Source organism: Gallus gallus, chromosome 24 (genome assembly GCF_016699485.2).
Source record: "Gallus gallus isolate bGalGal1 chromosome 24, bGalGal1.mat.broiler.GRCg7b, whole genome shotgun sequence".
NCBI lineage: Eukaryota > Metazoa > Chordata > Aves > Galliformes > Phasianidae > Gallus > Gallus gallus.
In genome coordinates this window covers 293,984-321,252 of record NC_052555.1, presented here as the reverse complement: position 1 = coordinate 321,252, position 27,269 = coordinate 293,984, and the positions used below count along the sequence as shown (strand labels likewise).

General features: G+C 60.1%; 3 protein-coding genes across 12 annotated transcripts; 1 reads left to right on the top strand and 2 right to left on the bottom strand.

Annotated features, from left to right (window-relative positions):
* The first annotated feature begins 6,770 nt into the window (after positions 1-6,770).
* Positions 6,771-16,342, top strand: ROBO3 (roundabout guidance receptor 3). Of its 6 annotated transcripts, none has more exons than XM_015298079.4 (26): positions 6,771-7,091; positions 8,194-8,520; positions 9,166-9,323; positions 9,407-9,527; positions 9,604-9,742; positions 10,231-10,358; positions 10,607-10,731; positions 10,807-10,978; positions 11,054-11,262; positions 11,504-11,585; positions 11,669-11,834; positions 11,921-12,087; positions 12,171-12,277; positions 12,357-12,573; positions 12,649-12,761; positions 13,224-13,395; positions 13,504-13,689; positions 13,758-13,899; positions 13,967-14,037; positions 14,110-14,280; positions 14,354-14,504; positions 14,571-14,732; positions 15,316-15,422; positions 15,502-15,579; positions 15,649-15,750; positions 15,823-16,342. In XM_015298079.4, exons 1-26 carry the CDS (start codon positions 6,944-6,946, stop codon positions 15,981-15,983), a joined length of 3,882 nt encoding a protein of 1,293 aa, XP_015153565.2. In that variant the 5' UTR covers positions 6,771-6,943; the 3' UTR covers positions 15,984-16,342. The 6 variants fall into 6 exon arrangements, 5 of the variants coding, with proteins under 5 accessions (XP_015153565.2, XP_015153564.2, XP_015153567.2 ...); XM_015298078.4 differs by having other exon boundaries at positions 15,646-15,750; positions 15,823-15,983; XM_015298081.4 differs by lacking the exon at positions 13,504-13,689 and having other exon boundaries at positions 15,646-15,750; positions 15,823-15,983.
* ROBO4 (roundabout guidance receptor 4) lies at positions 16,031-21,495 on the bottom strand. 3 transcript variants are annotated; one of them, XM_015298082.4, is made up of 13 exons: positions 21,335-21,495; positions 20,970-21,248; positions 20,758-20,896; positions 20,555-20,682; positions 20,057-20,172; positions 19,763-19,982; positions 19,564-19,688; positions 19,130-19,301; positions 18,900-19,050; positions 18,690-18,820; positions 18,019-18,141; positions 17,663-17,942; positions 16,031-17,573 (listed from the first exon to the last, which is right to left on the bottom strand). In XM_015298082.4, exons 1-13 carry the CDS (start codon positions 21,450-21,452, stop codon positions 16,361-16,363), a joined length of 3,195 nt encoding a protein of 1,064 aa, XP_015153568.2. In that variant the 5' UTR covers positions 21,453-21,495; the 3' UTR covers positions 16,031-16,360. The 3 variants fall into 3 exon arrangements, with proteins under 3 accessions (XP_015153568.2, XP_015153569.2, XP_015153570.2); XM_015298083.4 differs by having other exon boundaries at positions 19,564-19,685; XM_015298084.4 differs by having other exon boundaries at positions 20,970-21,197.
* Positions 21,496-21,889: 394 nt separating this feature from the next.
* On the bottom strand, positions 21,890-26,915 carry HEPACAM (hepatic and glial cell adhesion molecule). 3 transcript variants are annotated; one of them, XM_046903784.1, is made up of 7 exons: positions 26,825-26,915; positions 24,848-25,228; positions 24,329-24,610; positions 24,147-24,240; positions 23,592-23,662; positions 23,454-23,524; positions 21,890-23,371 (listed from the first exon to the last, which is right to left on the bottom strand). In XM_046903784.1, the coding sequence occupies exons 1-7, from the start codon at positions 26,886-26,888 to the stop codon at positions 23,153-23,155; spliced, it is 1,182 nt and encodes a 393-aa protein (XP_046759740.1). In that variant the 5' UTR covers positions 26,889-26,915; the 3' UTR covers positions 21,890-23,152. The 3 variants fall into 3 exon arrangements, with proteins under 3 accessions (XP_046759740.1, XP_024999011.1, XP_046759741.1); XM_025143243.3 differs by having other exon boundaries at positions 24,848-25,189; XM_046903785.1 differs by having other exon boundaries at positions 24,848-25,111.
* Positions 26,916-27,269: the final 354 nt, after the last annotated feature.

Below are 27,269 nucleotides of genomic sequence, written 5' to 3'. Positions count from 1 at the left end.
AGCAGCCCCCAGTATAAGGGCCAGTATAAGGACCCTCAATAGAAGGACCAAGCATTCTCCAATAGAAGGACCAGTATAAGAACCCTCAGTATTAGGACAGAGCATAGCACAAAGGCTGCCCCGTATGTGCCACAGCTGCCCCCCACCACGATCCCAATTAAACGGGCTTTGAGCAGAGGGGCACCACGGGCTGTGATTGATGAGAGCGGGGCAGTAACGAAGGGGAGCGGGGACCCCCTCGAGCCGCTGTCGGGGACCGCTGGGGGTCCCTAAGGGTGGGTACCGCTCATCCCATCCCTCCCCCCCGTGCAGCAAAATGCGTTAATTAGCGCCGTGTTGGTTAAACAAACCCGTACGTGGCACCGGGCGAGGCGAGGGGGGCCACAGCACATCTGGCGGGGAGCGGCCCGGGAGCAATCAGAGCCGTAATTATCCCATTCTAATTACTGGGATTACCGCGGCTGCGACGTTACACATTTCATGAGCTGCAGGCGCTGGAATATATTAACCGCCCCCGGGCCGGGGGGGGGAGTGCAGAGCTGTGGGTTCTTTGTGAGCGGCTGTGGGAGTGGGGCCGGGGGTCTCCTGCGTGTCCCCATTGGGGTGCACCCGCTGTCAGCTTGTCCCCACAGAGGTGGGCATACCTCCTACCAACCCCACGACGTGTCCCCAAAAGGGCGCACCCACTGCCAGTCATGCGGCACATCCCCCGCAGTCCATCCCTGTCACTGCATCCTCGAAGCAATGCACCCGTCGTCATCATGTCCCCAGAAGGGATGCACCCACTGCCACCCCTGTGATATATCCCCAGCGAGGTGCACCCGTTGTCACTGTGTCCCCAAAAAGGATGCACTCACTGCTGGCGTGTCCTCAAAGGGATGCACACGCTGTCACCCCTGTGACACACTCACTGTCACTGCATCCCTGAAGAGGTGCACCCATTGCCAGTTGCTGTGACACGTCCCCAGAGGGATGCATCCCCCGTCACTGCATCCCAAAAGGGGTTTGCCTGCTACCAACCCTGCGACATATTCCCAGAGGTGTTCAGCCATTGCCAGCTCACTTGCCAGCACATTCCCTAAGGGATGTACCCACTGAAACCTTACTAGCATGTCCCCACAGGGGAGCTCTCACTGCCAGCCTTGCTGTGTGTCCCCAGAGCTGTGTCCCCAGGAAGATGCCCCCCTGCAATCCCTGCCAGTGTGTCCCAGAGCTGGTTCCCTAAAGGGATGCCCCCACTGCTGCTGCGTCCCCAAAGGGCTGCACCCATCACAGCTCCTGCTGCTGTGTTCCCAAAGTGCGTACCCAGGGCTGGGTGCCCCAAGTGGCACAGCTGCACATCCCCAGCGCTGGGTGTCCCCAAGCCCAAAAGTGTCCCCAGCACTGTCCCTTTTCCCTGCAGAGCCACAGAGCTCATCAGAACGCAATTAGAGCACCTCTCCATAATGCAGGGTATCCCAGGGCGGAGGGGAGGGATGCAAATGAGGTTAACGGTTAATTACATATTGAAAAATTCATTATTCCTCCAGAGCAGCTGATTGCAATGCAACCCCGCATCCCCATTAGAGTTATTTGACCATTTGCAAATGAGACACCGACCCCAGGCTCACCCCCTCCTCTCCCTGTCAAAAGACATTCCTGCAGCAAGTTGCGTCCACCCTCAGCTCTCTGCTTTCCTCCCAGATATACGGGGACAGGTGAAATTGGAGCATCCTCCATGTTAAAGGGATGTGTAAGTGGCACCTGGCAGCCCCAGAGTTTGTCTCAGTGTGTGTTAATTGGCATCAGCTCCCTCTCCCCACTGGGTCAAAGATTGCTTACTCGGAGGCCTCCATCTTATCATCGTTCCCATTGCATTGGAAGCTCTGTTAAATAAGGAGAAGCAGGAAAATACCAAAAAGCTCAGCCCTGTGCCACCCCCTGCTGAGCGGCAGTGAGATGCGAACTGAGCCTGGCACTGGTGCTTGTGTCACACCAAGTCAACCACCACTGCTGGTGGCATGCAGCGGTGGGGATTAATTGAGGTTCATTTAATTAAGTATGGATGCAGGGTTTGAAATGCCACTGCGAAGGCGTCCTCACCGCGTGGCACTGCTGTCAGCAGTGCCCAGATGACACTGATGACAGCAAAACCGGGCAGTTGGTCTACTGAACATGGGGAAGAGTCTGTGTGGGGCTCCCGGGAGTGCCTCTGTCCTGTGCTGGTGCAGATGGTCACACATGCCACGAGTGGTGCCCATCCTCAGAAGCGCTGTGTGTGCAGCCCTGGGGACGCGCGGATCAGGGCAGCCTGCCTTCAAACCCAATCACGGTGATGAAAAATGAACCAAAAGCCAAGCGAGCCGTTAGATATCCCCTGACTTGTGCTTGCTGCAATGTAGTGACCTGTTCATAATTAACCTCCCTTTGTAAATGAAAAGAAGTATAAACTTATTAACAGCGACAGAGGCCGATGCCAATTAAAGCGGAAGCTGGCGTGGGCTTTCTCGGCGTGCGCCAAAGAGCAGAGGCTGATGAAAGGAGATGAAAGGCGCGGGATGCCTGCGGTGCCGATGCAATATTCAGGAGGACGCAGAGCCGGGCAGCGCCGGGCCATTGGGGACGTCCTTCGGGGCTGCGTCCCCAGGGGTGGTGGCGAGGAGCACCCAGCTGCCCCCTGCACAAAGGGCCCAGGCGGGCGGACGGGGAGCGGGCGGACTGCCACGCCTCTGCCTTTGTCTCTCTTTCAAAGCCAATATCCCAGCCCCAGATGGGTTAATACATAATGCAGACAAGCAAGTAATTGGTTGCCTTTGTATGGCCGTCAGCGATCGGTCCCCGGCCCTCTGATCCCCCATTAGTGGTCATGCAAACAACCCTTCCACCCAATTAAGCACAGCTTTGATAGCGCCCTTCCCAATGATGCGCCAGCCCCAAAGCAGCGCTTCGCACATGAGCCACTACCTGTTACCCGGCTTCGGGGACGCGTGGCCCCGCTGCTCGCCGTGCCCCAGCTGCTGAGCCCTGCCTGCAGCCCCCGGCCTGAAGGGAGGCCGGGCTGATGAATGAGCTGGGCTAACTCTGTATTAAAGAGCTGGAAATGGGATGTTAATATACCCCAACTGCTCATCTCGAGAACACATGGGCTCCGGCTTCCCAAAGGCAGCGGTAATGAGGCGGGCTGGGACGCCCACCACCTCCTGCACCTGCCAGGCGCACAGAGGACAGCCTGACACCGTTCCTCTAAGGCATGCTGGCATCTTCCCATTGAGCATCCCAGTGCCATCCCACAAAGCATCCCAGCGTGCTCACTGCAAGCATCCTGGTACCATTCCTTAAAGCGTCTGACCATCCTGCTCTAAAACAACCCAGTGCCATCTCCCAGAACATCCCAGTATTATCTCCTGAAGCATCCCAGTATCAGTCCTCAGTGCATCCAGCATAATTTCCATCTCAGTGCCTTCCCCTGAAGAATCCCAGCGCATTCCCCTTAAGTGTCCCAATGCGCTCAGCTAAGGTAGCCCAATTGCTTACAAAGCTTCCTGGCATCACACTCTGAGACATCATCCCATCACTCCTAAAACATCCCAACATCACCACCAAAAGCACACCAGTTTACTCTGCAAAAACATTCTGACATCATACCCTAAAGCATCCTGGCATTGCCGCTTAAAACACCTCAGTGTCACCATCTGAAACATCCCAGTACACTCCCCACATCAACTCTACAGTATGTAATTGTTATCCCCTAAAATATCCCTAATGCACCCCATGTTATCCCCTTAAAACATCCCACTCCACTTCCCTAAAGCATCACATCATCTCCACAACTTTCCAGGCATTATCCCCTAAGCATCCCACTATCATCCCCCACAGCATCCCAGCACACTCCCCTAAAGCATCCCACATCAACCCTCATGTATGAGTGTTATCCCACAAAGCATCCCATGTCATCTCCTTATGCTCCCTTAAAACACTTCATAACATTCCCCTATGCTCTTCTGAAGCATCCTAGGTCATCTCCTACACCATCCTGTGGCATCTCTCCTAAAGCATCCCATATTATCCCCTAAACCATCTCCCTGTGCTTCCCTAAAGCATCCCACATCATCCCCTAAAGCTTCAAGGCAATACACCCTAAACATACCATTAGCATCCCCCACAGCAAGCCAGTATTCTCCCCTAAAACATCTCACATCAACCCTAATGTTGCTCTCTGAAGCATCCCACGTCACCCCTTAAAGGCTTCCCATATGTGCCCTAAAGCACCCCATATCATCTCCCCAGCCTTTCATCACACCTTTACCATCCCCACAGCACCTCAGTGCACGTCCCTAAGGCTTCCTGCCTCTTTCCTACAGCACCCCACTGTTACCCGTCAGGACACCCTGCTTTGCCCCTCTCAGGAGGTGCTTTGGAGACCCCCAGCCTCACTGCTGGCTGTCACCCCTCACCCCGCACCCCCTCCTCCCCCCCACGCTGCCCTTTGCTGTGTCACACCGCTCTGTATAAATATTCAACGCAGCGCATTTCCAGGCGGCAGCGGGGGCTCCCGGGGGCTATGCTAATAGCAGGGCTGGATGGGATTTACATCCCCTCACAGGCACGGGGCCGCTCATTTGCCCATACAAATGCCTTGTCGCTTGTCATTACCGGCTGGGCCACCGTGCAGCTCCGTGCCTCAGTTTCTCCATCCCGATGCCATCCGCAGCGCACAGAAGGTTCTGATGTGCAGGGAAAAGGACAACTCAGGCAAACGGGGGCACGGAGATGAGGTCTCCGTAACTGCATTATGGGGGGAGCACCCGGGCACACAAACCCTGAGCAAACAGCCACTAATCGCCGAATTAAAGGGCTTTTAGGTGCTGTGGCGGTGGAATCAATCTGCTAGCAGCCCCCCAGTTGCTGTTTGCCCAGCTGATTGTGGGGACAAACAGGGGGATTAGGGACCAGGGGTTCCTTCATCTGCTTTCCCCACTCCTAAGAGGAGAGTTCAAGAGTGGGGTCTGCGTGTGCCCCCCCTCAGAGCCCATCACTCCACCTCAGGCCTGGGGTGATCCCCAGGTTAATAGGGAGGGTTCTCTGTTCTGTTCCCAGGCCCAGGCCATGCCCCGTCCTCCCTGCTTGGCTTTTAAAGGTGCACAGATTCCCTAATGCTGCAGCATTCCATATTCTGGCATTGCTTTCAATTACCATTCCAGAGAACTGTTTAGATAATAGTTGGATAAACCTGTTATTCTGCAGGTCATTTCTTTCTCCTTTTTCCTACCAGGAGACCCTGGGCTGCTGAACCCCAGCAGGAGAAATGAGAAAGCTTTGTGTTATTCTTAAATTAATATTTATTTGCTTTCTCTTCCTTGCCCATGAACAAGAGGGAGCGTGAATAATGCATGGCCCTGAGGATGCCCAGATAGGAGTGCTGCATTGCTGGGCTCCAAGGATTTTCCTGGCTGGGGAGGCTCCCAGATGTGCCCCAGAGGAACTCAGATGTGCACAGATGTGCACCCGCCTGCAATGCCAGCATGGTGCCAGACGTGTGCACCCACCCAGCTGTGCTGCACTCTTCCAGATGTGCACCCAGCCCAGTTCCAAGTGTGTGTGTCCCTGCTGACAGAAGACCTCCAGATGTGTGGCCAGATGTGAACTCCAATTCCACTTCCATTCCTGGCTGAAAGCACACGAAGCATTGCCATGCTTCCAGCTATGCACAAATTCCAAGCATCCATCTGTCCAGATGTGCCCACGCTGTGGCACACACATACCTACAGATGTTTGATCAGCTGCCACATCGGGACCTTCCCAGCTGCTGTCCTGCACTTCAGCTGAGCCCTCCAGCTGTTTGAGTGCACAGCCAGATGTGAACATCCCAGAGACCCAGTTTACCCACACAAGGTTGGGCACCAACCCAAGGATGCCTTCAGATGAGAACCCGTGCTGGAGCACACCTGTACCTCTCCTTCGCAGATGTTCATTCAGATGTATGCATCAAAAAGTGGCCTCTTCTGGGTGTGCAGAGGGGAGCATGAGCACCTCCAGATGTGCACACAGCTGTTTCCCTGTTTTCTCCCCCTCACCCATTCCCACCTCTTCTCTCCTCTGAGCCCCCCCCCCCACCGCTGCTAGCTGCAGCTTTGTGCTTTTCCAGCCTGGTCATTAGTGGCACCATAAGGAGCCCCTTCCCACTCCCGGGGGGTGCGCTGAGGGGCCGCAGTCGGGCTCCAATTAGCACCAGCAGGAGCCAGCTTCGAAAAGGCACATTGCTTCACACGTTAGCCTGGCACATTCATAAAGCAGCTAATTGCCAATTATGAATTCGAGAGATATGTGGCGACTGCAGAGCAATGGGGTGACGGGCAGTGCTGGAACCGGGACCCAACACAGATTCTGGGATAAGCTGGAGATCCCCAGCTGCCTCTTCCTACCCTTCCTCCTCCCGAAGCCAAAGCAGATCCCGAGTGGTGGAGCTCACTCGGGACATGCCAAGATTTCATCAGCCGCCCCCCCCCACTCCCAGATTCCGCCCCATTTGGGACCCCCCCACCTCATCCCTTTGCCTCTCAGCCCCTCAGCCCCCATCCCCAGGTTACCCTCGTATAGGAAAGTCCCACCCCATCCCTTTACCTCCACTCTAAAGGTGACCTTCCCCCCCCACCCCTCATCCCCCGCCCCGGACACCCCCTCTCTCCGCTCCCCCCGTTTCGCACCGCTCTGGCCGCGCCCCCCTCCCCGCCGGGACTGGGGGCGGTGCCGCGGGCTGGGCCGTGCCGAGCTGAGCTGGGCTGGTCTGGGCTGGGTCCGGCCGCTCTGTGCCGAGCCGTGCCGGGCCGTGCCGTGCTGGGTCCGGCAGAGCCGGGCCGAGCCGTGCCGGGCCGAGCAGAGCCGAGCCGTGCTGGGTCCGGCTGAGTCGTGTCGTACCGGGTCCGGCCGTGCCGTGCCGATCCCGGCCGGACCGAGCCGGGCCAGCATGCTGCGGTACCTTCTGAAGACGCTGCTGCAGATGAACCTGTTCGCGGACTCGCTGGCGGCCGAGATGTCCAACTCCTCCGAGCTGCTGCTCGGCATCAACGGCAGCGAAGCCGCGCTCGACCTCCGCAACCTCACCGCCGGCAACGGTACGCGTCGGGCCCCGGCCCGGCCCCCGCTCCCCCGCTGTCCCCCCGTCGCGCTGTCCCGCGGTCCCGCCGTCCCACTCCCCCGCTGTCCCTCTGTCCCTCTGTCCCACTGTCCCGCTGTCCCGATCCCGCCCCGACGCGGGACACAGCGCGCAGCCCCGCAGCCCCCTGCTGGGACGGACCAGGGACCTTCCCCTCGTTCCCGCACCCACCGTGTGTCCCCGTGCCGGGATCGCCGTGCCGTGTCTCCAAACCAGCCCCATTTTCTCAAGCCTGTCCCTTGTCCCCGAACTGGGAGTGGCTCCTCATCCCCAAACGCACTGTGTGTCCCCGAACTGGCTCCGTGCTCCCACCCGAGAGCTCCCACCCCTTATCGCTCCCGTGCCCCAAACAGGAACAGCTCTCGCGTCCTCAGACCGGCTCCGTATCTCCAAACTGACCCCGTGTCCCCTAATTTGTGCTGTGTCCCCAAACCGACCTCATGCCCCCCCGTCCCCACAGTTCGCTCGCGTGTCCTCGAGCCGGGACGGTCCCGGGGCTCAGCGGGTTCTGGAGCTGCGGGGTCGTTCTCCTGAATTCAGAGCACTTTTTGAGTTTTTCCCTTTTCTTTGAGCCCGAACTTTTTGCTCCGTTTGGGTCCAGGGCAGCCGATGCGTGCTGGGAGCCCCGCGGGACGCCCTATCCCACCGCAGCCGTCTGGGCTCAGGAGGGGGCACGGCGCGGCCCCCCCCGTGCCAATTAGTCCCGTGCCCAGCTGCGGCCCCCACCCCGCTGCTCCCCCCTACCCCCCGGAACTCTGCGGCATCCTATCCCCATGGCAACGCATCCCACCCCCATGGCAACGCATCCCGTCCCTGTGGCAACGCATCCCCCCGCCCCGCAGAGGTGCCCCCTCCGCCCCCCCGGTTCCTCTGCTGGCGCCGATCGCCACGACTCCCCCAGCCCCTCTCGGGCTGGCACCTGCGTGTGCCGGGCACTGCGAGGCGGCAGTGACACTCCGCGACCGAAACCCGAACTGCAGCTCCGGCGCTGCCACACGGCCGGGCGGCGGAATTCCGCCCGCACAGCCCCGGGCTATGTCACCCCCCCCCCCCCCCCCCAGGCTCCCACCCACGGCTGGAGGACTCCGCGCCCCGCATTGTGGAGCACCCCTCGGACCTGCTGGTGTCCAGGGGCGAGCCAGCCACGCTGAGCTGCAGGGCAGAGGGCCGCCCGTCGCCCACTGTGGAGTGGTACAAGGATGGGGAGCGCGTGGAGACGGACCACGAGGACCCCCGCTCCCACCGCATGCTGCTGCCCAGCGGCTCCCTCTTCTTCCTCCGCATTGTGCACGGCCGCCGCAGTAAGCCTGACGAGGGCATCTATGTCTGCGTGGCCAGGAACTACCTGGGTGAAGCCACCAGCAGGAACGCCTCGCTGGAGGTGGCTGGTGAGCCCCAGTTGCACGGTCCCCGTCTCCATCCCCATCCATGTCCCTGTCCCCATCCCCGTCCCTATCCCTATGGTCTCTGAGTTCCACACATCTCCAGCCCTGCACCCTTCTGGCCTTGCCATTCTCAGACAGTGTCTTAGGGGAAGAGTTGTCACCCCACTGAGTGCTGGAAAATATCACCTCAGAAAACAGCTCTTTTTGAGGGGGAGTTGGGGGTCTGGGGAATCTTCCAGACTTCCTCTGTTTCCCCTTTGTCACCTCTGATCTGGGCCACTGCCAGCCCTGTGGGGACAAGGGACAGACCGCTGAATGAAAGTGAGTGAAAAGGACGTCCCAGATGACATCCCTCAGCTTCCTTTGCTTTGCCTGCTGGGAGGCGCAGCAGTGGGTCCTGCAGGGCTGGGATGAGTCCCAGCAGTGGGGTGACACAGGGCTTGGGGGAATGGAGGGCAGGGTGAGGGGATGGTGTGACAAACGGGATGGGGACAGATGCAGGATGAGGTTCAATGTGTTATCCACATAAGGGCCTGATTCGAGCACTTGGAGAAGACACTTTTGGCCCCCAAAAGGGGCTTCTGCAGCAGAAGGAGTGTAGGGATGGGGAAACCGAGGCAACAGAGGTCGCAGCCTCTGTCCCTGCAGTGCTGCGGGACGATTTCCGGCAGTCCCCCGGGGATGTGGTGGTGGCAGCGGGGGAGCCGGCTGTGCTGGAGTGCGTCCCGCCCCGCGGGCACCCCGAGCCCACCGTCACCTGGAAGAAGGACGGCACCCGGCTCAGCGACAAGGATGAGCGCATCACGGTGAGGGCTGGGGAGTCCCCAAAGCAACGGGTGCGGTGTTTTTGTCGGTGTTTGGGCCTCAGCTGAGTGCGGCTCCCCGGCAGATCCGCGGTGGGAAGCTGATGATGGCCACCACGCGCAAAAGCGACGCCGGCATCTACGTCTGTGTGGCCACCAACATGGTGGGGGAGCGGGACAGCGAGCCGGCCGAGCTGGTGGTGTTCGGTGCGTGGGGATGGAGAGGCAGCTCTGGGGGGTTGGTTGGTGCCAGCATGGGGGACTCACAGCTGCTGCCCCTCAGAGCGCCCCGCATTTGGCAGACGGCCACAGAACCAGGCGGTGCTGGAGGACCAGGCGGCCGAGTTCCCTTGTGAGGCACTGGGGGACCCCCTGCCCACCGCCCGCTGGCGCAGAGAGGACGGTGAGCTGCCGGCTGGAAGGTGAGGGGCTGGGGGGGTCAGCGTGTCCCAATCCAGAGTGTCTGCTATGGGATGGGTGTCCGTGTAACTCATCCGTGCCCAAACCTTCACATCCAACATCCCCATGGCATCCCACACCCCCGTGGTGTCTCATATCCCCATGACATCCTGCATTCCTATCACATTCCACATCCCCATTTACATCCTGTACCTTCATTACATCCCAAATTCTGATCACATCCCAAATCATATTCTATATCTCCCTGATGTCCCACATCCCTCTCACATTTCACAAACTCATCCCATCCCACATCTACATCACACCCCACATCCTTGTTGCGTCCTCCACACTCACTACCTCATGCCTCTCCATCCCTACTGCCACCACACCCTCCATCCTAGTTGCATCCTGCATCCCTATCACATCCCTATCATATCCCACATCCCCGTGGCACCCTCGTGGCACCTGGTGCCCTGTCGGCACCGTGGGCTCTGGGGTCTCTCCCCAGGTGGGAGCTGCTGGCTGACAACACACTGAGGATCAGTCGGGTGCGGGCAGAGGACGAGGGAACCTACACCTGCATGGCCGAGAACAGCGTGGGCAGGTCGGAGGCCTCGGGCACCCTCATTGTGCGCGGTAAGGGGGGGCCCCGTGTGCGCACAAGGGTTCAGGTTATGTCAGGGTTAGGATTAGGGCATGGAACAGCTTCCCAGGGCAGTGGGCATGGCTCCGAGCTGCTGGAGCTCAGGGAGTGTTGAGACACTGCTCTCAGACACAGGGCTTGGTTTTTGGGCGATGCTGTGTTTGGACTCGATGAGCCTTGTGGGTCTCTTCAGCTGGGGTTATTCTGTGATTCCGTGATTCCCTCTCTCCCTTTGTGTCAGTGCCCCCACAGCTCATCACCCGGCCCCGCAACCAGACTGTGTCCCCTGGCCAGACTGTGACTTTCCAGTGTGAGACCACAGGAAATCCTCCGCCAGCCGTGTTTTGGCAGAAGGAAGGCAGCCAGGTCCGTCCCCTCCCCACCTCCACCCCCACAGCACCCCACCATACACCAAAGCCTTCTGCCTCCCCCTCTGCCCAGACACTGCTGTTCCCTGGGCAGTCCCCGCCGCCCGCCAGCCGCATCTCGGTAGCATCCAGCGGTGCCATGACCATTGCCACCGTGCAGCCCACCGACGCCGGCTATTACCTGTGCCAAGCCATCAGCGTGGCTGGCAGCATCCTGGCCAAAGCGCTGCTGGAGGTGGAGGCAGGTAGGTGGTGGAGATGGGTAGCAGTGCTCCGGGTGCTGAAGCAAAAGGGCTTACTCAACTTTATCTGCACGGCAGCGCCCGCTGAGCCCCGACCACCACTGATCCGCTGGGGCCCTGCCAACCTGACAGTGCTGCCCGTGGGGGCCACGGTGCAGCTGCCCTGCTGGGCAGAGGGTGAGCCCCCACCCCGCGTGGGGTGGCTGAAGGATGGGCGCACTGTGCCGGGCTCTGAGGGCCGCGCCAGCCTACTGGAGAACGGCACTCTGCAGATCAGCAGCCTGCGGGTGAGCTGCACCGGCACGGGGGAACAGGGAGACACTGTGGAGCTGGGGAGGCACTGGGACGGCTGAGGGGGAATTTCAGCAAGAGTGGTGGGTCCAGAGGGTGGTGGGTGCTCAGAGTGATGGGTACCCAAGGTGATGGGAGCCCAAGGTGATGAGCATCCAAGATGATCTGTACCAAAGTGATGGGCACTCAGGGTGATGGGTTCTCAGGGAGATGGGGCAGAAGCTCTTCCCTTTGCAGGTGACAGACTCGGGCCAGTATGAGTGCGTGGCCACCAGTTCGATGGGGGAGATGCACTGGAGCGGGTCCCTGCAGGTGCAAGGTGAGTCATGGGGATGCTGTGGGACCAGAGGTGCTGTGGAACTGGGGATGCAGCTTCCATGGATTTTGTGCCTCTGCCTGCAGGTGATGGATCTCACCTCTCCCCACCATCTCCAGAGCCTGGCATCCTTCCAGGGCCACCCTCCACCCCGCTGGTCACCAATGTCACCAAAAGCAGTGTCACCCTGACCTGGAAGGGGAGTGAGCAAAGCGGTGGCACTGCAGTCACCTACATCGTGGAAGCTTTCAGGTACCCAACAGACCTCCTCTCCAGGTTCAGGGGTGACGTGGTGGCATGGTGCGACCTTGCCATGGGTCACCTCTGTGCCCCGGCAGCGAGGCCATGGGTGGCCCATGGCAGACAGTGGCAGCCAACGTGGAGGGTGAGACTCACACAGTACAAGGCCTCGTCCCTGACACCGTGTACCTCTTCCTGGTGCGGGCACTCAACGCCCATGGGCTCAGTGATCCCAGTGGCATCTCAGAGCCCATCCGCACTCAAGGTGAGACCCAGCAGAGGTGCAAAGAGACGCAGCATTCTGGGTGCACCCGCATGCCCACACACCCAGCTCCCGCCCCTTTTCAGAGGACACCAGCCCCACACCACAGATGCCCCCAGAGCTGGCACGTGTGGCTGTGCACCTGCAGGAGCCCGTGGTGCTGCCGCCAGGTGCCGTGCGCCTCGCCTGGACCGTGAGCGTGGGGACACGGCGGGTGGGAGGGGATGCGGTGCTGCACATCCATGACCCCTCTTCATCCCCCACGACCTCAGGTGGAGCCTCCATCGCCCTCTGTGCAGGGATACCAGGTGCTGTACCGGCGGCGCGGTGGGCGCTGGGAGGCGTGGGATGTGCGGGCACCAGGCGAGCGGGGGGCTCTGCTCACCGGGCTGCGCCGCGGCCAGGACTACGAGGTGAAGGTGCGGCCCTTCTACCTGCACCTCCACGGCCCCGACAGTGCCGTGCGCGCCCTGCGTATGCCTGAGGCAGGTGAGTGTGGGGCTGGGGGTACAGGGCGTCCCCGCCATGGGATGCACTGTGGCCGTGATGTTCCACATCCCACAGCCCCCAGTGCTCCACCACGGGCTGTCAGCGTGGCTGGAAATGGCACCAGCGTTCGCATCTCCTGGCAGCCTCCGCCGCCAGCTGAGCAGAATGGGGTCATCCTCGATTACCGAGTAAGTGGGGCCTGCAGGGTCCCGCATCCCACCACATCCCATATTCCCATTGCATGTCACATCCCCATCAAATCCTCATCATATCCCACATATACATCATATCCATCATTCCTGTAACATCTTGCATCTCCACCCTGTACCTTATCTTCAACATATCCCATATCCTTATCACATTCTACATCTCCACTGCATTCCCATAGCATCCTACTTCTCCACCTTGTTCCACATCCCAGCTGCATCCCACAACTCCATTGCATCCTACGACTCCACTGCATCTCAATCTCCATCTCATTCCATATCCCCATTACATCTCATGTATTAATCTCATCCTACACCCCTATCACACCCTGTATCCCCATTGCATTCTGCATTCCCATCACATCCCACATCTCCATTGCATCTCGCATTTCCAGCAGACTGCACCTTCCCAGTCCCCATCCTAACACTGCACCTCCGCTCCAGATCTGGTGCTTGGGCAACGAGAGCCGCTTCCACATCAATCAGAGCGTGGAGGGGACAGTGCTGGCCACAGTGCTGAGGGGGCTGGTGCCCGGTGTCCCCTATCGCGCTGAGGTGGCTGCGGCCACAGGGGCAGGTGTGGGTGCTCGCAGTGCGCCCATCTCCATCCGCATTGGTGAGTGTCCCCGTGGTGGTGCAGCAACCATGAGTGGGGATCTCTGTGGGGCTGGGAGCCAGGGATGGCTGTTCGGCACCGCTGGCATCCCATCCCATGTGCTTGCAGCACCCCCAGTGGAGCAGGATGTGGGGCGGGTGGGATGGGGCAGCATGGCAGAGCGCATGGCCGCGGTGGCGAGGCGGCCGGCCTTCATCGCTGGCGTCAGCGGTGCCCTCTGGCTCATCCTCGCTGGGTTTGCTGCATGGCTTTACAGCCGCCGCCGCCGCAGGAAAGAGCTGAGCCACTTCACAGGTATGGATCGCAGCCTGGGACCCCCTTCCACTGCCAACCCCACACTCACACAGGGATTCTTGTTGCAGCCTCCTTTGCCTTTGCGCCCACGGGTGCATCCATGGGTGCTGTAGGGCCACGTCATGGCCCCGCCGCATCCCCACTGCCACCCCCAGCTCTGTCCACGCTCACCTTCCCACACACCCCAGTACCAGCGCACAGCAGCCCCAGGTAACACCGCGTTCCCCTGGACCCGCAGCCCAGCAAGGGGCCCCCATCACCACCCGTATCCCTGCAGGAATGCTCACCCATGGCTGGCGGATGCGTGGCGTGGAGGTGGCCTGGATGCCACCGAGAGATACTACAATGGTGAGGGGCTGCGAGGAGCTGGCGATGTGCTGGGGGTGAGACCAACCCTAATGGGGTGGCCGTGCTCTGCAGAGGCCGGCATCTCCCGCTACATCGCCCAGACGGAGCCCTTCGGGCCCGGGAGCACTGAGGGACCCATCTACAGCAGCATCGAGGCAGGGGGCGAGGAGCTGCGCACCTTCCACCGGCCCTGCTCACAGCATGGCCCTGAGACCCTGTATGGCCACTCGGCCCCCGGGCACGGTAGGATCACAGCAGTGGGGGGGACACCGGCACACATCCCTGTGCCTGCAGCCCCGCGTCCCTCATCCCAAAGGGAAAAACTTGGGGAAAGCGGTGCAGACGCCAGTGCTGAGCTGGACCGAGCTACTGCCCCCGCCACCCTCGGCCAGTGAGCTCAGCCAGTACACTGAGGAGGAGGAGGAAAAGGAGGAGGACGAGGAGATGAATGAAGAAGAGGATGGCATGTGAGTGCACATGGTTGGGGGGGCTGCGGTATGCTGGCTCCTGTGCCCACCCTGTGCTCCCCACAGCTCAGGGCTGGAGGAGCACTGTCCTTCCACTGAGGATGCCCCCCGGCACGCTGCCTCCTCACCTGCCACCCCCACCGGCTGCTGGGCCCCGGCTGCAACAGCCCCTAAGCCCCATGAGGACACTCGCAGCCTGCAGCGCTTTGACAGCCCCCGTTCACCCCGGTAGGAGATGTCACATCACCCCTTGTCCCATTGCCTTGTGGCCACACCAGCACAATGGGATCATCACAATCCATGCATGATGCTATCATGAGCCCAGGGTAGAACAGCCTGCCTGGGACATGTCAGTCCAGCCGTGCCACCATGCCATGGCCCAGCTGTGCTGCTGCAATCCTGCTGTGCCACTGCAATTCAACCCTTCAGCTGTGATCCCGCTGTGCCATTGTGATCCAGATGTGCCGCTGCACTTTGGCCATGTCACAGAAATTCAGCTGCACTGCTGTTGACCAGATGTGCTGTTGAAATCCAGTCATTCAATTGCATTCCAGGTGTGCTGTTGGCATTCGTCTGTGCGGTTGCACTCCAGCTGAGCCTCTGTGATCCAGCTGTGCTGCTGCAGCCAGGCTGTGCCATTACAGTGCAGCCTCACAGCTGTCATCCAGATGTGACCCTTCCATCCTATCCCACTGTGCCACCGCTCTGATCTGCTCTGACACAGCACAGCACTGGAGTGTCCCTCTGTGCCCCCTTCTCCCCCCACTCCTTTCATACAGCCCGATGTCACTCCATGTCCCCTCTTCTCCAGGAGGCACCCGCGCAGCACTGCACCCTCACCGAGCCCCCCGCTGAGCCCCCGCAGCCCAGACACATGCAAGGGTCCCGTGCCCCGAGCCCACCGCCCCCACGGTGCAGGTGAGACCCACAGTGCCAGCGCAGACCTTGGGGGCTCTCACTGTCTGGAGGGTGTCTGACATGCCATCATCTCCTCCAGGGAAAACACGCTCAGAGACCCCGAAGAGCCATCCAAAGCCCAAAGGCGGCCGCTACCCGCGGGAGCAGTGGATGGGAGGTGGGTGTGTGCCCAGGCGGGGTCGGGCGCTGCCCGCGGCGCTCAGCCCCCGCTCTGTTCCCGCAGCAGACCTGCCGCCGCCCCCGCTGCCACCTCCGGGCGAGACCCCTCCTCCCAGCCGGGAGCCGAGCGGAGCTGAGCGCAGAGCTGCCCACCGCCCGGCCCGCCAAGGTGAGCTGGGATCCGGCCGCGGCGACAAAGCGCCGGCAGTGCCACCGACCCAGCGCCGTCCCTCCCCGGCAGGTGACGTTGTTCCCTACAGCAAACCCTCCTTCCTGGCCCGCGGCTGCTCCACCGCCGGCAGCGCCTCGTCCTGCGGCTCCTCCGGCTCCCGCGGGCACGGCTCAGGGCGCAGCCCCCGCCCGGACCCCCTGCCCCCCCGGCCGCCGCAGGAGGAGCGATGAAGCGGCACGGGGACGGTGACACAGGGACGGTGACGCAGGGACGGGTATGCGTGGGGTGCTCGTTCATTTCTGTCTGTAAATAGGTGTGCACAGAGCCAGAGGGGGGGGGTAAGCTTGTGGGGGTTGAGGATGCACTGGGTGGGGACAAGGATGGGATAGACGAGGGATGAAGACACTGGGAGGGACGAGGAAGTTTGGGACAGTCACTGGAGATGGAGTGACAAGGACCCTGGGGACAAGGCCAGCTGGAGGGGAACATGAGCAGGAGGGCGCGCAGTGCTCCCCAGCTGTGCACGTAGCGTTTGCTAGCGGAGAGCCCCTTCTGGGGGCAATGATGAATAAAGCTGGATTGTAGCCGAGCTGGGAGGGCTCTGACCTCAACACTGGTATAACCCAGGGGCTGCCACACTCCTGTCCCTCCTGTCCTTGGAAAGGAGCCCACCCCACTGGCTGCCCACCCTGGCCCAGACGCTGCCCATCCCCATCCCCATCCCCGTCCCCAGGGCCACCTCCCCGCACAGAGGGGATGATGCCAGGCGGTGCAGGGGGGCAGCAGCTCCCTCACCGCCCCCATCGTTGTCCTCGAGGTTGAAGCAGAGGCTGTCCACGGCCACAGCCAGCGCATGGGCAAAGCTGGCATCAAGCAGGAAGGAGCCATCGGAGGAGCTGGCCAGGCTGCAGCGGGTGCTGGGGACGTTGTCCTCCGAGACAGACCCCCATCCGTTCAGCAGAGACCCCCCTGGCGAACCCCCATGACCCCACACCTCGGACTTCTCTTCCTCCTCCTCTTCTTCCACCTCCTCCACGTCCTCTCCCTCACCCATCTCTGAGGCGGGAGGCCCACAGATGTACCCATAGGTGTGGGGAGGGGACAGGGGCCGGGGCACGGGGACATGCTGGGGACGTGCTGGGGACACCTCTGGCCTGGGGGCGTTCGTGGGGCGGAGGGCCTCCTGCACCCTCTCCAGGTCCTCGGCCACCCGCTGCGGGGTGAGGACCCCATCACTGAGTGCTGGTGAGAGGCGGCCGGGCCCTGGGGACATGTCCTTGGTGGCCATCAGCATGTCCCTGGGTCGTCTGGTGAGCACAGACGTGTCCCTGGGGTTCTGGGGGACCATGGACATGTCATCAGGGCGCCTGGCTGCTGGGAACACATCTCTGGGACCCCTGGTGGCTGGGAACATGTCCCTGGGGTGCTGAGTGACCGGGGACGTGTTCTCCTGAACTGTGGTGGCTAGGGAGTGACTGGAGGCTGGGGACAAGTCCCTGGGGCTCCTGGGGGCTGGGGACTTTTCCTTGGAGTGCCCAATGACCGGGGATCTGTCCCTGGGGCACCCAGTGACCGGGGACACATCTCTGCTAGGTCTTGTGGCCAGTAAGATGTCCCTGCGGTTCTCAGTGGCAGGGGACATATCTACGGGGCTCCTCGTGACTGAGGACATGTCCCTGTGGTTCCTGGTGATCAGAGGTGTGTTCTTGGTGTTCCTAGTGACTGGGGACATGTCCCCAGGGTTCCTGGTGACCGTGGATATATCACTGGGGTTCCCAGTGACTGGAGATGTGTCCCTTGAGCACCCCATGACCGGGAACCTGCGGGCACATAGGACAGGTTGGTTGTTGCCGCTGCAGCACCTGACCGGGGCGGGGAAGGGGACAGCCTATAGCACACACAGACTCACCGGGTCCCCGTGGGGTGCCAGGCGTGGGGATGTCCTGCAGGTACCGCCAGCATCCCGGCACCAATTGATGCCAGTGAACTGCGTCGTGGTTTTGGGGAGCTGATGGTGGGCAGCCACCACGGGTCCTCTCCTGCTATTGCGGTGTCACCATCCTGTCCTTTCTGCTGAGGCCATCTGTCCACTGAGTCGAAATGTGTCCCCCACTCCCCGCCACACAGGGGCACGGGCATGGCCCTGAGCCCAGCCACCGGCACTGGGGAGCTGTGCGTACGGTCCAGCTCTGCATGGGGACACAGCCATCAGCCACCATCCTGCTGCCCCCAGCGTGCCGCCCCGTCGCCGTGTCCTGTTCCCACCTCGCTTGCGGATGTGCTCCCACAGAGCCAGGCTGGAGGTGTTAGTTTTGGGGTGTTCTCTGCAGAGGTGGCTGCAGCTGGGGGTCGTCGCAGGGCTGAGGCTTGACAGCTCCGAGGTCAGGGCTGGAGGGAGAGAGCTGTCAGGCTTGGGCACCCTTGGGTGCTGAACCCCTGAGCCCCTCCATCCCAGGCACTATCTGTCCTAAATGGGGGCCCTGTAGCACCCTGTGTGGGTCCCAGGCACTCTGTAAGAGGCCCAATGGGATTGAGTGGGGATCCCACAGCATCACCTGAGAGTCTCACTAGATTTGGTAGGAGTCCCATAGCATCATGGGGGTGGGTAGCTTAGAGGTAGTGGATGGGATGGCCATAGAACCTTGAAAGAAGGTCTCAGGCACCTGGGTGGGCTTCCCAGGGCAGTATGTGGGCATCCAATGGCACTGGATGAGGAGTCCAAGATACTCTGTGAGTGTCCCATAGAACCCTGTGGGGTCCCAAGTCCCAGTGAGGGTCCCATAGCCCTCTGGGGGCATCCCAAGCATTGTGTGGGGGTCCTATAGCACCCTGTGGTATTTCCATAGCACTGGGTGAAGGGTTCCAGGCACTGAGTGAAGGTTCTAAAGTGAAGGGGGTCCCATAGCCCTGTATGGGGTTCCTGACACAGGGCTCACGAGAGGGCTGGGGGTCCCTGCTGTCGCTTCCCAGGAGCCGGCTGCTGAGGCTGCTGCTGCCACTGAGGTTGTGAGGGACACAGACAGGTTTCCAGGGGCTGCTGAGCCATGGCACATCACCGTCCTCCTGCCTGCAGGGCAAAGGTTGCCATCAGGATCCCATCCCTCCTGTGCCAGGAAACCCCACAGATCACCACTTCAGCCACTCACCCATGTTGTGCCATGGAGTCCTGGCTGGCACGACGCTGGCAGATGAGGAGGAGGAGGGCAAGCAGGGCCAGCCACAGCAGTGAGCCAGTTGCTGCAATGACCACAGGCTGCTGCAGCACCTGCACCACTCCGGTGCTCCCTGCCATCATCTCTGCAAGAGCATAGTCAATGTCACCCCTATGCCACTGCTCTATCCCCTGCTGCATCCCACAGTAGGCCCCATTTCTTACCCAGGACACCACAGGTGGCATTGCTGGGGATCCCCAGCCCTGCGCCATTGAACGCGGCTACTTGGATGCAGTATCTGGCCCCAGGGCCATGCAGGAGGGTCTCCAAGCGACGTGTTCCTCCATCCACTGTATGGTTGGTGGGTTGTAGCCAGCCCTCGCCCAGGGACCAGACCTAATGGGTGCCAATAGGTGAAATTCCCTTGAGAAATCCCTTTGGGATAGATTCTCTTGGATGACAACCCTTAGAAAACCCTTTCGATGGATTTTCTTGGATGGGCCCCTCTTTGGTGGCCCTCTTGGTTAGATTTCTTTGGATAGTTCTCCCACCTTGGATGGATGCCTCTTGAACAGAACCCCACCATGAATCTATTCGTCCTTGGATGAAGCTCCCTTAGATGGAATTCCCTTAGATGGACACCCTTGTCCCCTCAAACCTGGTAGCCCCGAATGATGCCATTGTGGGCATCAGGAGGAGGCGGCTCCCAGCTCACGATGACGGTACCATTCCCCGGTGCAGCTTGGCCCACGGTGACACGCTGGGGTGCCGCGCTTGGCACTGCTGGGACAGCAACACTGAGCCCCTAGGAACTCCACATAGCTCCTCACATCTCCCCTCCCACCACTCCAACCTACCCTCTTCGGGGATCCAGAGGTGCCAGCTGTTGCTGTCCAAGCCCTGGGTCCCACCGGCATAGGGTCGGACTTTGAACTCATACTGGTAGCCCCGCTTGAGTGCAGGGATGATGGTGCTGAGCTCCCTGCCCACATCCTGCTGGGACCAGGCAGTGCTGGCAGGGAGCAGGCAGCGATACAGCACCATGTAACCCTCTGGAGCTGGCCCTGGTGTCAGCATCTGGATGGGACAAGAAGGGTTATGGGGACGTAAGGTGAGAATCTTATTCCCCCAGTCTGTCGAGGCACACCTACCCGCCAGCGGAGCCAGACAGTGGCGTTGGTGGGCAGTGCAGTGCCATTGTCCAGCTGCAGCTGCACAGCCAGCAGGTTCCGCCGTGTAGCCTCCCACCAGCCTGCTGGCAGCTGCCCTGCAGGAAAGAGTAAGGATAATGGTGGCATCTGCACCCCAGAAAGCCATGCCTGGTGACCAAGATGTCTCTTTTCATGGTTACACTTAAATGGACCCTTTGGATGAAGAGCTCTTGAACAGCCTCCTTGGATGGATCCCATGGTGGATTCCCATTGATGCATCCTTCTTAGATGGACCCCTTGGATGGATATCTCTTGGCTGGATCCCACTGTAATGAATCCCCCCTAACAGAACTCCCTAGATGGATCCCCTTGAAGGAAGCAGCTTAGTTGAATCCCATGTGTTCTCCTGTTCTCAATGAAACTGAGCTCCATTAGATGGCCCCCATCAGCTGCACCCTCAGATGCCCCCATGTGGTGGCTCTGGTGGTCCCCACTGACCCTCCACACGGAGGCGGGCGGTGGCAGCGGTGCTGCCCAGCTGGCTCTGGGCTGTGCAGACGTAGGCACCACCATCGGCTGCCGTCACCGCGTAGAGTCGCAGTGTGTGCTCCTGGTCCACCTCGTGCCTGTGGACACCAACATCCTGTCACCCTTTGTCACCCACACTGGAGAGATGGCCTCACCACCTCACCGCCTCCTACCTCCCCCAGGGCAGATCCCCGCTCTCCTTATGCCACTGAACCCGTGGTGCTGGGTCGCCCTGTGCACCGCAGCTCAGCTCCACTGTGCTGCCGGCCACTGCTGTGACATCGCTTGGCCGCCGCACGATGACCGGCTTCTCTGCAGGGAGGAGATATGGGGAGGTGACACGGTGCGTCCTCGTGCCCCAGGACCCTCACCCACTGCAGCTTACCCAGGATGGTGACGTGGGCACCCCGGCTGTGCCGCTCGCCCGCTGCATTGGCTGCCACACAGACATAGACCCCCGCGTCGCTCCTGCGCGCCGAGGCCACCCACAGCTTCCCCCGTGTGAGCTGGTGACGGCCCCCAGCCAGGCGCAGGGCGACGCCGTCCTTCCTCCAGGTGACGCGGGGCTCGGGCTGCCCGGCGGGGGGCACGCAGTCCAGCTCCAGCGCCTGCCCTGCCATAACCACCAGGTCCCCGGGCTGCAGGCGGAAATTGTCCCGCAGCTCTGTGGGAGAGGGCATACTTCCCTTGGTGAAGACACCTCTTAGGGTATCCCCCACCCACCCATCACCATCCCCATGATGTCCTTACCAGCTGGGCGCTGGGTGGTGGGTGACTCCATGTCCCCTCCGGAGGGGTGGCAGCCCCCCAGGCGCAGTGCAGTAACCCAGAGCCCCAGCCCCAGTGCCGTGGCCCAGCCGCCCGCCATGGCCTCCCGCTTCCTCCCTGGATGCAGTCCTTCCCGGTAGGGTACAATGGCCGGATGCGAGGGACGGGAAGCACTGGGGGACGCAATCAGCCTGGCTGGGGGAGCAGCCAGTGGGCTGTACGGAAGGGTGGGTTAAGGAGATGTGAGATCAGCGTGGGGCGGGGAGGGCTGTAAGACACAATGCCATCGGTAGGGACTGGAGTGGACAGTCTCAAAGGAGCACTGCAACTGAAATCTGGGGGAAATTTCAGCATTTCCCAAACTGCCTTTGGGTGCTACTTCCCTCCAACCTGGGATTTCCCCACCAGCTGTCTTGCCGACCCCGTTCTTGCTGCCTGAATGGGTGCACTGAGTTGGTTCTTCCCATCTGCCACCCACCTTCCTGATACTGCCCCCACTCCCAGCACACCACCCCAACACACCGAGCACCTTGGAGCTGGGTAACACATGGAGTTTATTGGTTAGTAGCGTCCACGAGTGCTCGCTCACGCTGAGCACCACGGGGTGCCTCAGCACCCACTCTGGTGCCCTGGCCCTTCGGCTCTGTCCTAGACCTATTCCTGGGGAATCCTGCAGCAATGCACGTGGGTGCGCTGAAGAACAGGTGATTTTCACAGAAAATCCAGAGGCAGCAGAGGGCGGCTGGTGGCTGCGAGGGCACTGCTCACTGCTGGGACTTGTGTCCGCGTTTGGGTACAGTGCAGCCAGAGGGCTGGGGGGGCCTTTCCACTGGTGTGTGTGGGTGTGCGCACGCAGGGGAGCCTGCACACCAACTGCATGCACGGGGCTGTGGTCATGTGCACAGTGCTGTTACACATACATAACATGTGCATGCTCTGTGCATGTTCTTCTCCCACACTCCATGCATGCTCCTTCCACATGCCCCATGCATGCTCTCTGAACACTCATGCTCTCTACACGCTCCATGCACATTTGGAGCATACTCCAAACACTGGCACACTCTGCAAATTGCACACTTACCTGCATGGTCCATGCACATGCCTTGCACACATTCTGTGTAAGTACATCTGCTATGCAGTCTGTTTGGTCTTAGCTGCATGCTTTGTGCACACTCTCTTGACATGCTCTTGACACGCTTTTTTTATGCGCTCTTGCATGCTACCTTGCACACTGTGTGCATGCTCTGTCTGTACACTCTTGTGCATGCTCCCTTGCATCCTTTGCACATGCCCTCTCCCCATACTCCAAGCTGCTTTTTCCACACAGTCCATGCATGTTCTCTTGCAGGGTCTATGCACACTCTGTCTGCATGCTCTCTCCATATATTTCATGCACAATCACTCTGCATGCTCTGTTTGTGATATCCCTGCACACTCTGAGCACACTCAGTGTTCTCCTGCATACATTCCTGCATGCTCTCTTTGCACACCACATACGTGTTCTGTGCATGCTCTGTGCACACTCACTCCATATGCTCCATGCTCACTTTCTCTGCAGATGGTGTGGGCTCTCTGTGCATGCTCCACGTACATCCCATACATGCATGTGTGTGCTCCCCATGCGCCCCACACCCGGCCCCATGGCCGCTACAGCAACACTCCAGCACCCCAACGGGGTGGAAGGGTGCAGCTCCAGCAGAGTTCAATACCAAATTAGTGACTTTCCATCGTGCCCCGTGTCACCCCTCCACGCCTGGGCCAGGACGGGCCATGCATGCGTTCCCCAGCACCACCGCTAGCTCAGGCACTGATCTCCAGGGCGCTGCCTTCCTCCTGCTCACGGATGGCGGGGACCCCGGTGGCCCGCAGCAGGCGCGCAGCAGAGCGGGATCGCGCAGGGGAGCCGGGGGGTGAGCGGGGTGGCCGGGCTGGGGCAGGTGAGCGATGGTAGCGGCGAGCCCCGCGTCCTGGCGAGCGCCCAGCGGGTGGTGATGAATCCTCCTGAGGTGCTGTGGTGTCCTGCAGGGACAGCATGGGCACTGAGGTGAGCGCAGTGTTCCGGATTGCACTGCGGGGCATCCCAGCCCTGCTGCCCACTCACCTGCTCCTTGAGGATGTAGAGGGCCAGGGGGGTCTTGCGATCATGGTCGGCGCCACGCGGGATGGTCTCAGCTGCAGGAAGGGGAGTAGGTGGGTGCCCATGGCGCAGTGCTGCCCGTGCTGCCGGTACTGCACTCACCCTCATGCTTGGGGTGTTCCTCATCCTGTTCTGTGTAGTCAGGGGGAGGTGGCTCTGCTTGCTGCTTCGGTCTGGAGAGTGAACAGAGGCTGTGATGATGGTGGTCGTGGGTCAAGATTATAGTAACCATGATAGTCATGGTGGTGGTCATGGTCATGGTCATGTTGGTGTTGATGCTGATGGTCATGGTCATTGCCATGGTGGTGACAGTGATGATGGTAATGAGAGAATGGCCCCAGACACAGCCACAGATGACCACGGTGCTATAGTGAGAGTGGGATGGGGTGAGACGGGATAGGACAGGATGGGACAGAGTTGGGTGACATGGGATGGGATGGGACAAGGTGAGAAAGGACAGAACAGGGCAATTTGGGATGGGATGAGATGGGAGTAAATTGGATGAAATGGTACAGAATGGAACAGGATTACATGGCAGGGGAGCAAATGGGATGAGACATGACAAGATGGGATGGGATGGAAAAGGGAAGGATAGGATGGGATGGGATAGGTCAGGAGAAGGATCCCCTTTGTCTCCTGTATTTCTCCAAGCCATACTTCTTGGAAGGTTTCCAGCAGGCACAAACAGTCACCAGAGTTACGAGGAGGAAGATGCCACCCGTGGAGAGGATGATGTAAAGGGAACTCCGGCCTAAGAGAGAGCAGTGAGGCAGAAATACCCCCAAAAGCTTAAGCAGGATCATCTGCCAGCAATGGCCAGCTGCAGGGACACATCTTACGGTAGACAGTGAGCTTCACAGGGGCACTGCGGCCCTGGCTGATGGGGTTCTCCACCAGGCAGCTGTAGACATCATCATCTGCCATGAGGACGCGGGTGATGGTGAGGATCTTCTGGTCAGGGGAGAGGAGGAGGCGGGAGTCGTTGTTCAGCGGCCGCCCGTCCTTCAGCCAGGTGTAGGTGGGCTTGGTGCCATTCTCGTGTGAGCAGTTGAGGGTGAAGAACTCACTGAGCTCCAGCACTGTCGAGGAGGCCACCAGCACTTGTGGCTTTGAGATGGGGACTGTGGATGATGGGAGCCCAGGTGACACCAGTGCCCTGCAGGACATGGATGGACCCAGGGGATGGGGAAAGGACCTCAAAACCCCACTGGGGACATGATTTGGCTGCAAGCAAGCCAGAACCATCTCTCCATATGGCCAAAGTCCCCACATAACTCTCTGCTGCTCAAATCCCTCCCAGAACAAAGCTGTCCTGTTGGGAAAACCCAAACACGTCTAGGCACCCTCCTTGCCCTTACTGTCCACAGTGAGGTTGATGGTCTTCTCGCCAGTGAAGGTGTCATCGGTGATGGAAACCTCCACCTCATAGCTGCCCTCGTCGGCCAGCTGCAACGGGCTGATGAGCAGCGAGCCATTCTCCAGCACACGGATGCGGTCTCGGTAGTCGGGCCGCAGGTTGCCGATGATCTCGGTGCCGATGGACTGGACGACGGTGACGGGTTTGTCCCGCTTCAGCTGCCACTTCACCACCGGTTTGTCGGGGCTGGCGCTGGCGTAGCGCACTGACAGCAGCGCCGCTTTGCCCGCCGTGCCGCGCACCAGAGCCGACGGGCTGGTGATGTTCACCCCCGCCAGCAGACCTGGGGACGGGGGGAGACAGCGGGCGCCGCGTCCCGGCTCTCCGAAAAAGGGGAAATCCCCTCCCGGAGCTGCGGCAAGCATCCCCAAGAAGCCCTCGACTGCAGCACCCCCACTGTTTGCATGGAGTTTTTCAAAAATGCATACATTGCCTCAAAAAAGTGCATTGCAAGGGTTGGTGCAGCTCTCTGCAAAAGGCATTGGAGAGGTTGATGCAATCATTTGCAAAGCGCAGTGGAGTATCGACGCAAAGTGCGTTGGTGCGGTTGATGAAACCCTTTCCGAATGCGCTGTGGAGTTGATGCAACCCTTGCAAAGTGCACTGCAGGTCTGATGCAACTTGTGGCAAAGATGCATGCACAGGGATGAGGTTTTTGCATCACACCCCCAGCTGTAGAGGATGCTCTTGTCCAGCCAACACCCCTCCCTCTGTGCACAACCACAGTGAAGGGGATTGAGTCCCCATGTCCCACTTTCAAGGGGACCCACCAGTCCCCATCACCCCACGGGGAAATGCAAACTAGCTGAGCTCAAAGCAAACAACAAAGCTTACAAAACTGTTCTTTGGAGAAAAAGAAATACATACATAAATAAATAATGGGTTTACTCTCCAAAACCCCAGTCTCCACCAGTGTGGGGACTTCACGAGTCCCTGTCCAGATGGCATCACTCAGAGGTGAACAAATACCAGACTGAACGGGGGAAATCAGCTGGGGTGGGCGAGGAGGGAGGCGAGCAGAGCAAGAAAGGGTTTAAACAAGCTCGAAAGTCACGGGACCTATTAGTATGCAGCGTCCGTCCATCCGCCCTCCCGAGCAGCCATGAAGCTCGGCCTCGAAAAGGCACTGTGGGGTGAAATTTTGGGGGAAAACCTGGCTGCGGGGCCAGGATGCAACCCCTGCCCCATCCCTCGTACACAGCTGGGTGCCTGTTTTAATCCCATTGCTTTGTTTTTTCAAGCTTTTGGGGGATAATGGGAGGGATTTAGGGAGCATCACACAGACCTCTCCCAACACTTCCCCAAAAGGTCAATGATTTCTTCAACCCTCCCCCTCCACTCCACGTAATAAATTTTGGAGTTCAAAACCAATGCACTTTGCATCCTCAGCCCGACATCTTCTGTGCTACTTATGGGTCCACATTTCAGAGAAATGGTGCAAAACAGCAGCTGCCTTCCTGCACCAGGCCCGGGGTGGGGGCTGGAACCTCAGGTGGTGCTGAGTCCCCAAAATCAGTTTTTCTGGGGGGGGATTTAGGGAATTAGTGATACTTTGGAGTGAGCTGCAGCAGGATGGGGGTAACAGGGGCGACCAAAGGGCTTCGAAGGGAAGGTGAAGAGTGAGCAAGAAAAGGGTCTGGGAAAGCCAAGGAGCTGCTGCCAGAACCTGGGGGGCCGCCCCCCCCCCCCCCCCCCCCCCAACACAACCCACTTTCCCTGGAATGCAGTTCTTTACACATCTTTCAGCCCCATTTCCCCCCTTTCCACCCCTCTGCCAAGAGAGGTAGCAGCACCCATCCACCCCCACTGCACCACAACCATCCCCAAACAACCCCCCCTTGCATTCAGTCCCACCCTATTTCGGTGGAAAAAGGAAGAGGGGAAGAAGGCATAGTGCAGGCGGTGCAGCCGCCCCTACCTGCGTGCAGTGCCAGGAGCCAGGCGGCGGGCAGCAGGCGCGGGGTGCCCACAGCTCCCCACATCTCGGGCCGGCTGCAGGGCCCCACTCTGCGTTGCAGCCCCGCTCCGGGCACGTCCCTCCGTGCTGCTGGCCACAAGCCCGGGCAATTTTTTTCCCTTTTTTTATTTGTCCCTCGCTCTCTCAATAGAGCCCTGTGTGTTTCGCCTCCCCAGCAGCCCGAGCTGACACTTGCTTGGGGAGAAATCACCCAGATTTGCAATTTTCCACCCTGTTTCCATGGGATGGCTGCAATGTCCCGTGGGGTTTGGGGAGCAGGGTGCTGCGTCCCATTTCCTTGGGGGGGTCTTTTGTTGTTATTTTTTGGGGGGTCACATTTTGCAAAACTGCCCCCACCTCCAACCTGCGCTCCCTTTTGGCTGTTTCCAGGCTGCGTTCCAGCTCC